Here is a 16,028-nt window from a genome sequence, read left to right as displayed (position 1 = left end):
GGTGACTTCAATTACCCAGACGTGTCTTAGGAGGAACACTCGGCTAAGTCGGATCAGTTGCGTTGCTTCCTGACCTGTGTTGTAGAGCTCTACCTGACTCAGGAAGTGCATGGGCCAACCAGAGGTAACGCTCTCCTAGACTTGGTCTTGGCCAAAGGAGACGATCTGGTGAGCGACCTGAATAGAGACGGTAGCCTGGGTGACAGCAACCACAAAACCATCACGTTCACTGTCCATTGCAAGGCAGGCAAATCAGCTAGCAGGGTTGAAGTTTTGGAGTTAAAAAAAAGTTAATTTCAACAGGCTCAGGGCAATAGTAGGGGAAGCGCTGTGGGACCAGGGACTGAAGGTGAAAGGAGTGCATGAAGAGTGGTTGTTCCTCAAGGACACGATCTTCAAAGCACAAAAGAAGTCCATTCCCATTTAGCGGAAAGGTAGCAGAAGGGCTGGTAAACTCTCTTGGCTTAATAGAGATATCATGGTCCTCTTGAAAAAGAACAAAGAGGCATACAAACAATGGAAGCTTGGGACAGTCCCCAAGGAGGACTATACAACAACAGCCCGCGCTTCTAGGGAGCACATTAGAAAGGCTAAGGTGGTGACTGAATCTAAACTTGAAGCAGAAATCAAGGACAATAAGAAGTCCTTCTTTAGGTATGTAGGGAACAGGAGGAAAACAAATGGAAGTATGGGGCCATTGCTTAACAACTCAGGACAGATGGTTACCAACACTCAGGAGAAAACTGAATTCCTGAATGACCACTTTGCTTCGGTATTTCATTGGACTAAGGGGAAAATCATACTAACTAAGGTTCAGAATGGGCATGGTGGGAGTGACCACCTATCTACTGTTGACATTGAGTTGGTGCGTGATCAGTTAGAAAAGTTAGACATTTATAAGTCAGCAGGACCGGATGAACTTTAAAAGCTAAAGGAGCTGGCCAAAGTCATCGCAGGACCTCTGGAGAAACTTCCAAAACTAGTGGCACTTGGGGGATGTCTGAAAGAGGGCCAATGTTGTGCCCATCTTCAAGAAGAGGAGGAGGGAGGACCTGGGTACCTATAGGCCAATTAGCCTAATTTCTATCCTAGGGAAAATCCATCAAAAATTTATCAAGGAGTCTATATGTGATAGGCTTGCAGGCAGTAGGATTCTGAACAACAGCCAGCACGGCTTCATCACAGGCAGGTCTTGTCTTACCAATCTCATCTCCTTCTATGACCAGGTAACTCACCACCTGGATAAGAGAAAGGAGGTCGGCATTGTATACCTAGACTTCCAAAAGGCCTTTGAGCTAGTATCCCACGATGTTCTCGTGGGAAAATTGGAGGATTGTGGGTTAACTGCTCAACAATTAGGTGGGTAGGAAGCTGGCTATGGGGAAGGACCCAAAGAGTTCTTATGAACAGATCTGTGTCGTCCTGGTGAGAAGTGGCCAGTGGTGTCCCTCAAGGGTCCACGCCTGGTCCAGTGCTTTTCAACATCTTTATCAACGATTTGGATATGGGGGTGAAGAGCTCACAGGCCAAGTTCGTATTTGACACCAAGTTATGGGGGACCATGGTCACACTTAAAAATAGGCTGCAGATAGAGGCAGGCCTAGACAGGCTGCCAAGTTAAGTGGATTGGAACCAGATGAAGTTCAACATTAAGAAATATAAAGTGCTCCATCTGGGGATGAACAATCCCCAACATTACTTACAGGCTTGGTGGTGACAAACTGACTAGCACCACAACTGAAAGGAACCTAGGGGTAATAATAGACCACAGTATGAACATGAGCTGTCAGTGCGATGCTGTAGCCAGCAGGGCAAATAATACTCTGGCATGTATCAACCAATGCATCTCAAGCAAAACTAAGGAAGTGATTCTTCTGCTTTACTCAGCATTGGTGAGACTACAGCTGGAGTACTGCATCCAGTTCTGGGCACCGCACTTCAACAAGGATGTGGAAAACTTGAGAGAGAGTCCAGAGAAGAGCCAACCATATGATCAGAGACTTGCAAGGCAAGCCATATAAGCAAAGCCTGAGGGACTTGGGTCTCTTCAGCCTAAAAAAGAGAAGGCTGAGAGGGGACTTGGTAGCAGGATGGGCTCCTGCTGCATCCTGCAGTCCCAGCAATGCAGCTGGGAACCACGTGGTGCTGGAGCAGCTGGCAGGTGGGTAGGGTGGTGGGAAGAAGCCGCAGCAGCGGATGAGAAAGTGAGGAAATGGCAGTCGCAGCGGTGGCAGGCAGGAGTGCAGCTGGGCGGGAGCGTGGGGCCCACACCGGTGCCATAGGGCCAGGCCCAGTGGGGGCCAACGGTGGGGCAGCAGGAGCGTGGGGCCCAGACTGCCTCTGCCCCTTTCCCTGCTGACACAGCCCAGCCTGGCTTCATAAAGTCCCTCCCAGCAACCAGCCCATGCTCCTGCTGTCCCACCCCGGATCCCTGCCAGCTCTGGCCCCGGGGCACTGGTGCAGGCCCTGCGCTCCCACCTAACTGTTGCTGCACTCCCACCCACTGTCACTCGCCCTACTGCCTGCCACCACTGCACCTGCCATTTCCCTGCCGCTGCTGCAGCTTCTCCCCACCCAACACATGGTTCCTGGCTGCACAGCCAGGTCCACAGAATGCAGCAGGAGCTGGCCCAGCCCAGCCCCTGCAATTCCTGGCTGGTTCCATGTGGTGTTGGCCAAGTTGGGCCAGCACCTGCCAAGTTCTGTGGACCTGGCCATGCAGCCAGGAACCACATGGTGCCAGAGTGCATGGGCCCTGAGCACCCTGAGGTCTCATGGCTTGCTGCTGTTGCTGGTGGCAGGGGCTGTGGGCAGCCACATGCACACCCCAGATCCCCTTACACTTCCCAGCCACCCCCCACCTCCACACATGCCACAACTCTCCCCAGACAGCCTCCCCCATACCCACCCACACCCCACATATTCACACACCCTCCCACACACACACACATATACCTGCACACCCACAGCCCCCCACAAACCTATACCCACCCACACACACTTGCTACACAATATGCAAAAGGAAGACTTCATTTTAAACTATTATACAGTCACCTTTATGTACTCTACACAAACACAAGTAAATCAGGAGAAAAATAATTTTTGAAATTGAATTAATAAATGCTGTAGTAGATGTCTGATTTTTAGAATATAAGTTGGTATTTTTCTGGTTCCAAGATGGCAAGCCCCCTTGCCAAAAGGAATAATTCCAGGGATAAGGGGAGGGACTTCTGGTGGCAAAGCTCAGGGGTTAGGGACTTCTGGTCCCAAGATGGTGGTTAGGGGTGGCACACATGTCAAGGGGTGGGGCTCCCCCTGTGGCCCTTGACAGCCTGCCAGAACTCTGTAAGCAGCCTTCCAGTCGAAATAATTGCCTGCCCCTGATCTAACATTAAGGGTTTAAACAGACCATCTTGATGCACAGGAAGACTAGCAAGTATGGCAGAAGACCAGCTTGGCTTGGCAAGGAACTCTTCAGTAAACTAAAACACAAAAAGGAAGCTTATAAAAAGTGGACACTTGGATAAACAACTAGGGAGGAGTATAAAAGCATTGCTCGGGCATGCAGGGATGAAATCAGGAAGGCCAAAATGTAACTGGAGTTGCAGCTAGCAAGGGATATCAAGGATAACAGGAAAGGTTTCTACAAGTATGTCAGTAGCAAGAGGAGGATCAGCGAAAGTGTGGGTCCCTTACTGAATGGGGGAGGCAACCTTGTGACAGAGGATGCAGAAAAGGCTGAAGTGCTCAATGTCTTCTTCACCTCAGTCTTCAGCTCCCAGACTACTGCACTGAGCAGCACAGTTTGGGCAGTGGGGGGGAGGTAAGCAGCCAACAGTGGTGAAAGAACAGGTTAGGGACTATTTAGAAAAGCTGGACATATACAAATCCATGGGGCTGGAAGGAAAGCACCCAAGGGTGCGAGACTGCAGAGCCACTGGCCATCATGTTTGAAAACTCATGGTTATCAGGAGAGGTCCCAGATGATTACAGAAGGGCAAATGTAGTACCATCTTTAAGGAAGGGATGAAGGAGGATCCAGGGAACTACAAACCAGTCAGCCTCACCTCAGTCCCTGGAAAAATCTTAAGAGCAGATCCTCAAGAAATCCATTTCTAAGCACTTGGAGGAGAAAAGGGTGATTAGGAACAGTCGGCATGGATTCACCAGGAGCAAGTCATGCCTGACCAACCTGATTGCCTTCTATGATGAGAAGAGTGGCTCCGTGGACATAGGGAGACCAGTGGATGTGGTATACCTTAATTTTAGCAAGGCTTTTGATACAGTTTCCCACAACATTCTCGCAGGCAAGCTAAGGAAGTATGGCTAGATGAACAGACTGTAAAGCGGATAGAAAATTGGCTGGAGCATCGGGCTCAGAGAGTAGTACAGTAATCAATGGCTCGATGTCTAGTTGGGAGCCGGTATCAAGTGGAGTGTCCCAGGGATCGGTCCTGGGACCAGTTTTGTTTAATGTCTTCATCAACCACTTGGAAGATGGCATAAAGTACACCCTCAGCAAATTTCCAGATGACACCAAGTTGAGGGGAGTAGCTGATATGCTGGAGGGTAGGGCTAGGATTCAGAGTGACCGAGACAAATTGGAAGATTGGGTCACAAGAAATCTCATGAGGTTCAACAAGGACAGCTGCTAAGTCCTGCACTTCAGACGGAACAATCCCATGCACCAGTGCAGGCTGAGGCTGACTGGCTGGGCAGCAGCTCTGCAGAAAAGAACCTAGGGGTTACAGTGGACAATAAGCTGAATATGAGCCAATGTGCCCTTGTTGTCAAGACAGTTAACAGCATAATGGGCTGCATTATAGGTGTGTTGCTAGCAGGTCAAGGTAAGTGATTATTCCCCTCTGTTCACCACTGGTGAGGCCACATCTGGAGTACCGTGTCCCATTTTGGGGCCCCTACTACAGAAAGGATGTAGGCAAATTGGAGAGACTCCAGCAAAGGGCCACAAAAATGGTGAGGGGGCTAGGACACATGGCTTATGAGGAGAGGCTGAGGGAACTGGGGGCTTATTTAGTTTTGAGAAGAGAAGACAGAGGGGATTTAATAGCAGCCTTCAATTACCTTAAGGGAGGTTCGAAAGAGGATGGAGCTAGACTGTTCTCCGTTGCTCCTTGTTGCACTGTCTCAAGTTGCAGCAAGGGAAGTTTAGGTTAGATATTAGGAACAATTTTCTCACTAGGAGGGTAGTAAAACACTGGAACAGCTTACCCAGAGAGACTGGAATCTCCATCCTTAGAGGTTTTTAAGACCCAAATGGACAAAGCTCTAGCTGAGAGGATCTAGTTGCGGATGGTCCTGCTTTGAGCAGGGGATTGGTTTAGATGACCTCCAGAGGTCCCTTTCAACCCTCACTTCTTATGATTATCGATAGATTCTTAAAAAAAAAAAGAGAGAGAGAGAGAGAGAGAGAGAGAGAGATTTAACTAAAACTAGTGCAACTTTGTGTATGAACATTAAAACTTTAGCTTCCACCATTGTAAAAGCAAGACCTAGTAATCACCTCAGTCTTCGAGTCCAAGATGCCTCAGTGCCCTAAGCTTTAATCCTACCAACTTGCAGCAACATTGTGAAACTGATTCAGTTTAATCAGTGAAAGTCTGTTTTTAGACTAGATCTTATCCATGTCAGTTGTCATTTATCAACTATGTTGGACAGAAGCAGAATGATGGAATCAGGTGAGAGTGAAACAAGGAAGCCTGCTACAAAAGGCTGCCTGACAGCCTATTTTTTCCACTGGTGTATTCTATCAACAACACGAATGGTATCTAAGTTTTTGGCTATGACAATAACAGTACAGGGGAATAGGAGTGGCAAACAATTATTAATCAGTAATTCTAGTTAACTACAGTAGGTAAGGGGTTGGGGGGGAACCCCACAAACAATAAGACTTCACTTTAACACACTTGATATCACTTTAAAAAAAAAAAAGTGGCCAGTGAAGAGACCTCTCTCTATTTTGTCAAATAAATGTCAGTACCAACTCTCTCAGGGAAAGCTGATGACATTTGCCATACATCAAAATGTTTGCATTTGAAAAAAAAAAATCAGTTTTTTTCTGTATCAATTTAATAAATATACTTCTTTTGTCAACAAGGCAACTTGAAATAACTAGTTCATTATCTATATAACCAACAACTTTGGGAGGAGAGGAAATGGGTGGGGGGAGGAAATCAATGAGCAAATATATTAGCATGTGGTCCTCTTGATGCATTTCCAAAAAGATCACCACATACTCATGATTATACCGCAGTTTACTGATGTGCTGGATTTTGCTTTTAATTTTGTGTTTCTCCTTTTACCCACTGTATTTGACTTTAAGGCTACTTACAGATACGAAAAAAAAAAATGCAGCACTTTACTTTCAGCTCATCGTGCTCCCACACTGAAGGCAGCACGTGCCCAGAATAGGCATTGTGTTGGTTTGACCCAGCATCATAGATCGTGCACTTCAGGACGGCTTTTTGGCGCTTTTATCTAATTTTAATCATTAGATTAAAATTAACCAGATCATAACACCCCCCCCCCACTCCGCCTTAATTATTACAAAGTGTCAAAGTAGTGGTAGGACAGAGAAAGGCCCGATTCAGTCACTGACTCAGACTTTACACTTCAAAGCACTGTCAGACACCAGCAGTGTCACTGACATTATGGAAACCAGAAAGCAGAGCTTTGCTTACACTAAATTTTATAATACTATCCTGTTTATACATCATACATATTCTGATATAGATTGAGAGATCCTGAAAGGCTGGGAGATCCTGAAATTTTAAGTGTTTGCCAGTTATATTAGATGCTACTGCAGCTAGCATTGATAGCATAATGCTGATATTCATGACTATAATGCAACTGGAAAAATACTGTTTAGTATAAAAAGCATCAAAAAGTAGGCAACTACTTGGGGAAGGAGTGAAAATAGTTTTACATGTTGCTTTCTTAATTATGAAAGCCAGGGGAAAAATAATACACAGAATGCTGGTGTTCAGTATTAATATATTTAAATACAGTTAATAAATCACTGAAGCTGATATTAAATATAAAAGTCTATGTTGAACAGCTAAGTTTTGCCAAAATAAAAAGCTTTGCTCTTTCATATTGGACAGGCTGCATCAGATTTTTACTGAAATAGCACACACACAACTCAGTTAATTTTTAACAAAGCTGCAGTCCAACAGTTTCTATGTACTTCTCTGGTTCCAGATTGGGAATCAAGGCTATACGGGGAAAAAAAAAAATCAATTCTAAATTTGCCAGTAAATATTATAATTACACTATGAAACACTGATTCCTAATGGCTATTCTCTCTCTATAGGAGTCCAAACCTCTTCTGTCCTCTTTGCTGTCTGCCCCTCTGCTCTGAGTGACAACCCCATTACATCTTATTACCCTTTACAAGAAACAATTTTCTCCCAATATGCAGATGACCGTTTGGTCTCTGAATCGTCACAACTCAATGCACCACTCCATCTCTGTCTGTACTGTCTGACTGGCCCTATTATTCAGATGATGCATCTCTATGCCTTGCTTCAACTACGCCCCATGCGAGTGAGATGCTTTTCATCACACATGAAGTCTCATTTTTTGCCTCTCACTCTTTAAAAAGCTAGGGGGTCACCTGCCAGCACACTAAAGTTATTTTCCTTAGAGCAATTCAATTTATAGAAGAGGCTTACAGTTATTACCAGAGTCTTTGTGGTACCTTTCGAGAAGTATTGGTGGATTTCTGAGGTGTGCGCTACAATATGTAACTGCTAAAAGAACATTAATTAGTCTTAAGACCGCTAAAAAACCATTAATCTTAAATTTACTCCAATAAAATGTGATTCCAAACCTGGTGAAATCACTGAGAGCGTTTGTACTTTCTTCAATGGGCTTTGGAGACTGTCCAGAGTCAGGTAGTGTTTTCTGTGGGTAGCAATCAGATGTACTATGTATGCATTATCACTAGTTAATGTGTCACAGAAGAGTAGGACTACCCGTCTGAAGTAACAGGAGTAAGGGGAAGGAGTTTACTCTGCCAGCTCTATCTGACTGGCATCTCTCAAGCTGGCAGAATGTCCAGCCACAGACTTTCAGGTGGAGCAAAGGGCAGAGAATCTCTTCCACTGTTTCCAGAGCGGTCTGTGATCTGGTTGCTAAACCACCAGAGTTTATCAGTTGTTCTGAAGGTACACACACAAAAAAACTACTCAGGACTAGTCTGCTAATCTGTCCACAAAAGCAGTTAAATGCAACTTATTTATATGAGAGTAACCTGTACAATAGCATATGTAGGACAGTTCAAAGATCAGCACTGGTATGCAGATTGCAGGGTAACTTAAACTGGTTTTCATCCTATTAGAAACAGGGACGGAAAAACAGCAAGTTTTAGCCTAAATTGAGAGAACTTACCTGTCTATTTGTACACCCAATTAGAGTGAGACTTAAGGCCCACCTGGTTAACTAGTAGCCCCTTGTGGGGCTAATAAATGAATGGTACAACTAAATTCTTGGGACAACTAAAGCAAAAACAGGATAGGAGTGCTGTGTGGGTCAGAGGTTCAAAATGTTAAAACAAGTGTGCCTGAGGGGAGAGAACTTACCTGGGTGAGGGAGATCACTTAGCTCTTAAAAACAACCCTTTTTCCTAATGTGAATCTCATCCTGCCAAGTCCTGGACACCTGTTGCAAGGTGCTGAAAGGCTTTGTGCCCATTTGATGCTTCAGAAAGGCTGAAGGGGCTCATCACTTAGCAGGTTCAGGGACTTTTCAGAACACTTACAGGTAGTGAACTACCTAATTCGTGGCGGCTGTCCTCTGATTTCTTGGTCTGAGCATGGCACTGGTTGCCATTTTCGTGACAGAGTGCAGCAGCCCCGCACGCCTCTGGCCGAGAGGCCCCAGAAGTCCTACCCCTTCCCAGAGATTTGACAGATGGACATCACCACTCAGCCACCCTCAGCCACTCAGAAGCCTGGGGAGGGGGGGCCTGCCATGTTCTGCTGTGAACAAAACTTCTCCTTCTCTTTACCCATCCTCTCTCCCCCAACCCCCTGTTTCAGGACGCTAGGACTTCCTGCCTCCGTTTTCAGCTCCCCCCAAACCGCTTGCTGGCCCTTTTCCAGCTTTTTTGAGATCCCCATGCTTTTTTGAAGGGACCAGGTTTTTTCACAGGGGACCTACCAAATTTGCAGTTTCCACAAAAATTGTGAAATCATGAATTTGGTAAGTCCCTATTTATAGATCATATCATTTTTGTCTCGAGAGCAAACATCCTTTATGGAAATGGAAAGACACCACAGAGTGTGCTCATATCAGATTCTAAATGTATCTGGAAAAACAGCAAATTGATTGTAGATGTCAGCCACCCCACACAAACATGCCACAAATTTCCTTGACTGTACCACTGACTGGTGAGATACTATGCTTGATTTATTGTACTGGACACAGCTAATTGCTCTCAGCTTCCAAAACTAGTCAGCATAGGTCTGGTGTGGAAGCATAAAGAAAATAGGGCTGTTCTGAACTGGATCTTAGTTTAGCAACAAGAAAAAAGATACACATAAGTAACAAATTTTGCCAGTCGTCTAAAACTGAGCAAATGAGTTAAAACGTCTGAAGAAAAAAAAGGAAGAAATAAAGTTAGAAAATAGCACAGGAACAGTATTGGTCAGCATAGCAAGTAAATCATATGCAACATTTACAGCCACTCACCCATAGAAATAAAAACTCTTTCCACGAGTTTTACAACATAAGAATCAATCTCTTATGTACTTCAAAGACCTTAGAAAAACAGAGGTTGTCTCACAGGCTTAATAGTCAGTTATTGTCCAAAAAAAAGATAAGCACATACTATGTTATTTCTGCCTTCTACTGCAGTAAATAGCTAAGATTTAATGTACTTGATATAAGCTTTGCTGCAAGTCCAGTTATTTAAACAGAGTTCCTACACTGAGTCATTTTATAGCCCGAGAGTAGAGTGGCATATTTGGGTCCAAACTGACCAATTACAAAAACAGTATGTAGCGGCAGAATGGAGAAGGGTGTTCAGGAAAAAGGAAAAAGACTAAAAAAGAATAATCTGCCATTCACAAACAATTAGGGCATTTTTACATATGCAAGTGCCCAGCGCTGCGATGCTTGCAGTTAGTTGTTAAGTGCCGAAATATGCATCACTGCTGAGAAAATGGTGGCAGCGTGCTTTTGAACTAAAACACATTGGAGGTGCTTTAGTTCAAAAGTGCACTGCCACCATTTTCTGTGGGCTGACACGCATTTCACCACTTATATAACTGCACATGGCACAGCGCAGTTTACCTCAGCTCGTGTGCGGAGCAGACTCAATTAACTGAGTCTGCTCAGAAGCAGCAGATCTCTGGCGCACTGTGGAACAGAAAAGTATGTGTATAAATGCCCTAAGATTTCCACCCCCACAAATATTTTCAATACATTGCAAGTGATTAGAAAATTCCTTATAAAACCAAAATAAACAGAGCTACAACTGACATTCACATCGTAAGATGTGATATGGATCTTATATCAAATTCTGTGCAACTATTTCTTTTCCTTGAATTTGTGGTTTACCAGCTGTTTAATCCCATTCTGTGGGGAAAGGGTCAGGAGTTACTAGGTCAAGACAGAAACGAAAAGTCATATGACTTCTCCTACTACTCCAGTTTCATAAAGATTCTCCTTTTTTTCCCCACAGTGTACCATTCAGAGATCACCATAGCCATATGGAGACCAAAGGGATTCACTAGGTTCCTTGGATAGGATGGAAATTGTATGCAACTGCTTAGCTTTAGTAAGAACATTTGCAATATTCCAAACTAATAGACAGGTATCCTGGTTTTCTCTGTTTAAAAATTGCAAATTCTCTGACTTAAAAAAAACAAAACAAAATCCATGTTTTTCCAGGATTAAAATGAAATGCCACTATGTATGCATCAATTGAACACAATGCTTTATTGATATTTTTACAATTTTAAAGCAACTTGGAAGCCTGACAGTGCCTCAATCACTATAATAAAATAAATTGTAAATACCTATACATTTTGGTGTTTGATTTGGGGGTTTTTATTATTGAAAAATCAGAGATCCCTGTCCCCTTTGCTCACCAGGATGTGCGTCCAGCTACAGCTGTCCCTTGTCTCCCCCACCACCACTTTGTAGCACTAAGCAGCCCTGATATGCCAGTGCCCTGCACATGCCATTGCCCCAGCCCTGCTGGTGCCCCTCACTCCCCACCCACAGCCCCCTGGCCCTACCAATGCTCCTCACTCCCCACCCACAGCCCTCCACCCTGTTGGAGAGGGCCCCCAGCTGCCCTGGGTTCCAGGGCCAGGGACCTGGGTCCACAACCCCCCACCCCTCCTAGTAGCCAGGGAGCCCCAGATGCCACCTGTGGGAGTCAGAAGCTGCTGTGGTCTGAATAGAGCATGAAGCCCCCTCCCCCACCCCTCCCCCTCTGCCATGGGCAGCACAGCTGGAGCACAGCTTGTAGTGGGGTGACCAATGCAGGCTGCCCATTGCAGGCTTGGAGCATCCTGCCCTGCTCCCTCCTCCCAGGGGCCTCTGCAGTCCAGCAGGGGGACTTACAGGGCAGGGCAGAGTGGGGCAGGGTGAGGCAGGGAGGCTTGGTGCTGCTGCCAGGAGCCCCACATTGCCATAGTGAGGCACTCCCTGCCCACCTGGCAGCAGCTGGGGGCACAAGTCCATGCTGCCACCCCCGCTGCTGCCAGGTGGGCAGCATAGGGCTCACTGAGCCTCCCCACCCTACTTTGCCTTCCCTGCTGTGCCCCAGACGAGCTGCCCACAGCTCCATCCCACTCTCTGCCCTGGGCCCCAAGCACCACCCTGGATGGACAGTGCCCCCCGCCCCAGCCCTGCCCAAGGGGAGGGGCCTCAATCCCCCTCACTTTACAGACCTCAATCTCCCTCCCCCCCCAGACTTACCTGTGGGGAGCTGCTCTCCATGCTGCCTGGCTGCCATGTGCATGTGTTCCCACACATGCATGTGGCGCCCCTGCCTGATCATCCTCCTATTGCTCCCAGCAACCCCTTGCAGGCTGGAACTCTGCCAACTTGCAAGGGGAAACCTGCCCAACATATGTTCTCCTTTAAAGGAGAACATATGCATTTTTCTCCTTAAAATGAGAATATCCACGTTTTATCATGTTTTTCCATGGTGAACAGAAAACCCAGGTCCCTTCTAATAGACAAACCACAGAACGAGCAACCCCCTACTGGCTCATTTAGTCTAACGCTATGCAAAATGTAGCTATCAAAGGGAAGACAATATTAAACTAGTAACTACATATAAATCACAGGCCTAGATGGACAGTAAAGACTGATTTCAGTCTGAAGAATGTTGATGTTGGCAAACATGCATTAGTGCTTACAACAACAACAACAAAATCAAGAACCAATATTTGATATATATAGTAACATAATATCTAAGAAGAATTTTCATATCCTTGTATAGGTAGTAAAGGAAATATAAACAGACTCTAGGAATCCTTTAGGTTGGTGCTTTTTGTATTTGTTTTTTGACACGTAAACAGTATTGCGCAGAGACAAGGGCACAGCACTTTACTCAGTTGGTAATCTAAGGCTCTTTATTACTCCTCAGAACAAGATCATAAGGAATAATCTATATCTGACATTTTATTTATTTATATTGTAGTAGCCCCCAGAGATCCCCAGTCTAGCTGGGCTTTCTTTCCCATAGCAGGCAATTGGATCATTCAGTTATAGTAATTTGTGAACTATTATTTAGACACCTTGGCTGCTAAAGAGCCATATTCTCATCTCCCCACCCTCCTACCCTGGACTTCACTCCAGTTTCCTCAGGTTTTTCTCCACCCTGACTAAATCCACAATTTACTCTCACTTAGTAACAGGATATACTTACCCACACCCACAACACATTTAATAGCAATTCAGATCTTTTATTTTTAATATTATTGAAATTATACCTTAAATTGATATTCTGGTGTCAAATTTGATTCCAAAAACAGTTTAAAAACAGGCATTAGAATTATTTGTAATTCAAACATTTAATCATTGTGGCAGCATACAAGAACCAAGACCCATTCAATGCAGGTCATGTCCTAGTCATTTCAACGGCTCCTACCTCGATGCTTGCACACAGGCTACCATAGACATGGTCAAGGCTGTCACACAGCCTAAGGATCTGACTGCACAGAACAACCTGGCAGAAACAAGGCTCTAGCACTAAAAATCGTACATAACTAATCCTTGTTCGGTAGAAGTGACCAATGAGTTTCCATTCTTCAAACGGAGAGAAAAAAATGCAGAATGGAAATACATGTAAAAAGTGAAAGGCAAAGTAAAAGAAGGGGTTTGTTCCCTTTCACTACTACTAATGTTACAAAAAAATAAAAATTTTTGTTTTTTAACCTGATGCTCACTCTGAGACTGGGCTTTTAAGGAAACTTTCTGTCCAGACCTACAGGGAGAGATGTCAAATAAAAAATACTACCAAAACACACAAACAAACAAACACCTTGCTTCTTGCATATTTTCTGGACCATCAGGGCTACAACAGCACAACCCCTCCGTCCAAAGTATCTTTTAAATGGACACGAGACAAACAACACAGCAGCTAGTTCACAGACAAGCTAAAGTTGCTTATCCCAACTCATCTTTAATTAACAGCTGAGCATCACCAAAGTATAAGCTATGGGAACACCTTAGTCTGTACTTAAGATGGTGCTTCCTTGTGCACCGTATTGAGTAAAAAGTTATGCTTGTCTTTGAAGCTTTACAAAAATCTCTCTCTCCCTGTTCTCTGGTGCCTTATCACTTTCTCTCACCCTCCTCTGGCCTGCCCATTATATCAACCTCTTTTTGCTTTCTCTCTCATTTCCAGGGTTTCCTCCACGTCATCAGCTATTACCACCATATCACTGCTAATTCCCAACTGCCAATTTCCCATTCAAATACCTTCTTAAATCACATCCTGATGGGTTGTGGCAGTGCGTTCCCTTTTCTGTACAGAAACAAGATACCTATTACTGCAAGTACCTTGTACAACTGTCCACGGTAGCAGGTGAGATGCGAGTCTACTACCTTCTCTTGGCCTGGTTCATTTAGATTGTACGCTGTTTAGGGCAAGGCCTGTTCTTAAGGTCTTGTCCAGTAGTACTAAGCAGTTATTGACACTTAGGGCCCAGGTTTACAAGCCATCCCATACAGGCAGCCCCTCACACCCCCGAGGAGCCCACTGCATGCTGGCTTGCAGAATCACGGCCTTCACAAAGCAGCTCCAAGCTGGGGTAGCCAGCGGGAGATGAGGGTGACCCTAAATCTCTTTGACCAGCATAATTTATGGACAAACTCTCCAGTTCAGGCAAGCAGCACTCAGAAAGGTAAGTCTGTCAGACCTTGAACTTTTCCTTTTAAAGGAAGAGTGATTCATCTAATTACGCTGCCAAAGGAGGGGATAAAGTTAGCTCTGCCCAGGTAGATTATAGCTTGCACCTTGCCCTGCCTCTCCTCCCTGCTCTCCACACCTTACACCCCCGCTCCATGTCGCATGCACACATTCACACCACACATGCTGCACAGATTTCATAGATATTACGGCTGGAAGGGACCTCATAAGCTCATCAGGTCCAGCCCCCTGGCCAAAAGGGGCAGGAATCAGCTAGGGTCAAAGGATACATGTATAAACACACCACACACACGTGTACACACACTGCACATGCCCTTACACCAGTCACGCACGTGTGCACTTGCGCACCACACACGCCCTCACACTGCCAGCACCGTAGATATGCACACACCATATGATGTGCATGTACCACACAATGCACACACCGCACACATACACATGCACACCAAACACACACGTGCACACCACACGATGCGTACACACACGACACACATGTGCACATCACACGATGTGCAGGCGCACCACACAACGCACACCACACACATGCACACACCACATGATGTGCGTGCACACATAACACATACATTGCACACGTGCACACACCGCACGACACAATGTGCAACACATGTGTGCATCAAACACAAAGACACACACAGACAATGGACACACACGTGCACACATGCACGATGCACACACCAAAGACATGCACACACACAAGCACCCCCCCCCACGATGCACAAGCATGTGCACACGCGCACCACACACACGTGCAGAGATGTGCACACGCGCAGACACGCAGGGTCTCCAGGTAAGCCTGAGGGAGGTGCAAAAGGGGAAACAATCCGGGCCCGCAGGGAAGAGGCCCCGGCCCCGCGCTGCCCCTCGGCCACCGCGAGCTCGTCCGAGCCCCCCCGCCCTTACCTGGTGCCGAGCCCAGGTTGCCCCTCCTGTGCCTCCTGCCGAGCTCCTCCTCGTCTTCCTCCAGCCTCCAGGCTTCAGCCATGGGCGAGGGGCACGGCCGGGGCGCTCACGCGGCAGGCGCCCCCATGTCCCAAGAGTCCCCCGGCCGGCCCGGCGCTGGGGGCGAGAGCCCCGCGGCACCTGCAGCCTCCCCTGGGACTGCCTCCCCTTCCCCGGCCTGCTCGCTCCCGCCGCCGCCGCCTGCCTCTCAAGTTGCAGCCCCGCCGGGCCCTTTGTCCGCCCTGCGCCGCTGCCCGCCGGGGAGAGGGAGTCCGAGAAGGTGGCGTTCGCCTTCCCCGCCGCTCACCGCATTCCGGTGTCAACAGGAAACCCCGCTCCTGCCTCCACTACTACAGCAGCAGCAGCAGGCGGGGGAGGCACCCGGGGCAGGGCTGGGAGCGAGCTCCCTTAGCCCTCCCCCAGGCTCGGGCCGCTGGCAACTTTTATTCAGAAGAGGGAGCTGCAAGGATCTGGGATGAGGCGCACAGCGGAGGGGGCTGGGCAGCCTCTCCGGGAAGAAGAAGGGCACATGGCTTCTGAGGAGAGGCTGAGGGAACTGGGCCTATTGGGTCTGCGGCGGGGAGGGGACCTGATAGCAGCCTTGACCTACCTGGAGGGGGCCCCAAAGACAACGGAGCTAGACTGGTCT

The 16,028-nt window shown here is 46.7% G+C and overlaps 1 protein-coding gene across 12 annotated transcripts in view; it reads right to left on the bottom strand.

Moving 5' to 3' along the window:
• SH3D19 (SH3 domain containing 19) overlaps window positions 1-15,783 on the bottom strand; it is a 144,817-nt gene extending 129,034 nt beyond the window's left edge. For 8 of the 12 annotated variants that reach the window (XR_003092955.1, XR_003092956.1, XM_025198530.1 and 5 more), the window contains exon 1: window positions 15,341-15,783. Coding sequence is in view for 6 of the 12 variants with exons in the window: in XM_025198530.1 (XP_025054315.1) it covers window positions 15,341-15,422 (82 nt within the window). In the remaining 6 variants the exon portion in view is untranslated. Of the gene's footprint in view, window positions 1-5,232; window positions 5,399-15,340 lie in introns of all 12 variants that reach the window. The other 4 variants (XR_003092957.1, XR_003092962.1, XR_003092961.1 and 1 more) reach the window with 4 other exon arrangements.
• Between the last annotated feature and the right edge of the window lie 245 nt (window positions 15,784-16,028).

Source organism: Alligator sinensis, unplaced genomic scaffold (genome assembly GCF_000455745.1).
Source record: "Alligator sinensis unplaced genomic scaffold, ASM45574v1 scaffold169_1, whole genome shotgun sequence".
In the NCBI taxonomy this organism is placed as follows: Eukaryota; Metazoa; Chordata; order Crocodylia; family Alligatoridae; genus Alligator; species Alligator sinensis.
This window is presented reverse-complemented; position numbering and strand designations above follow the sequence as displayed.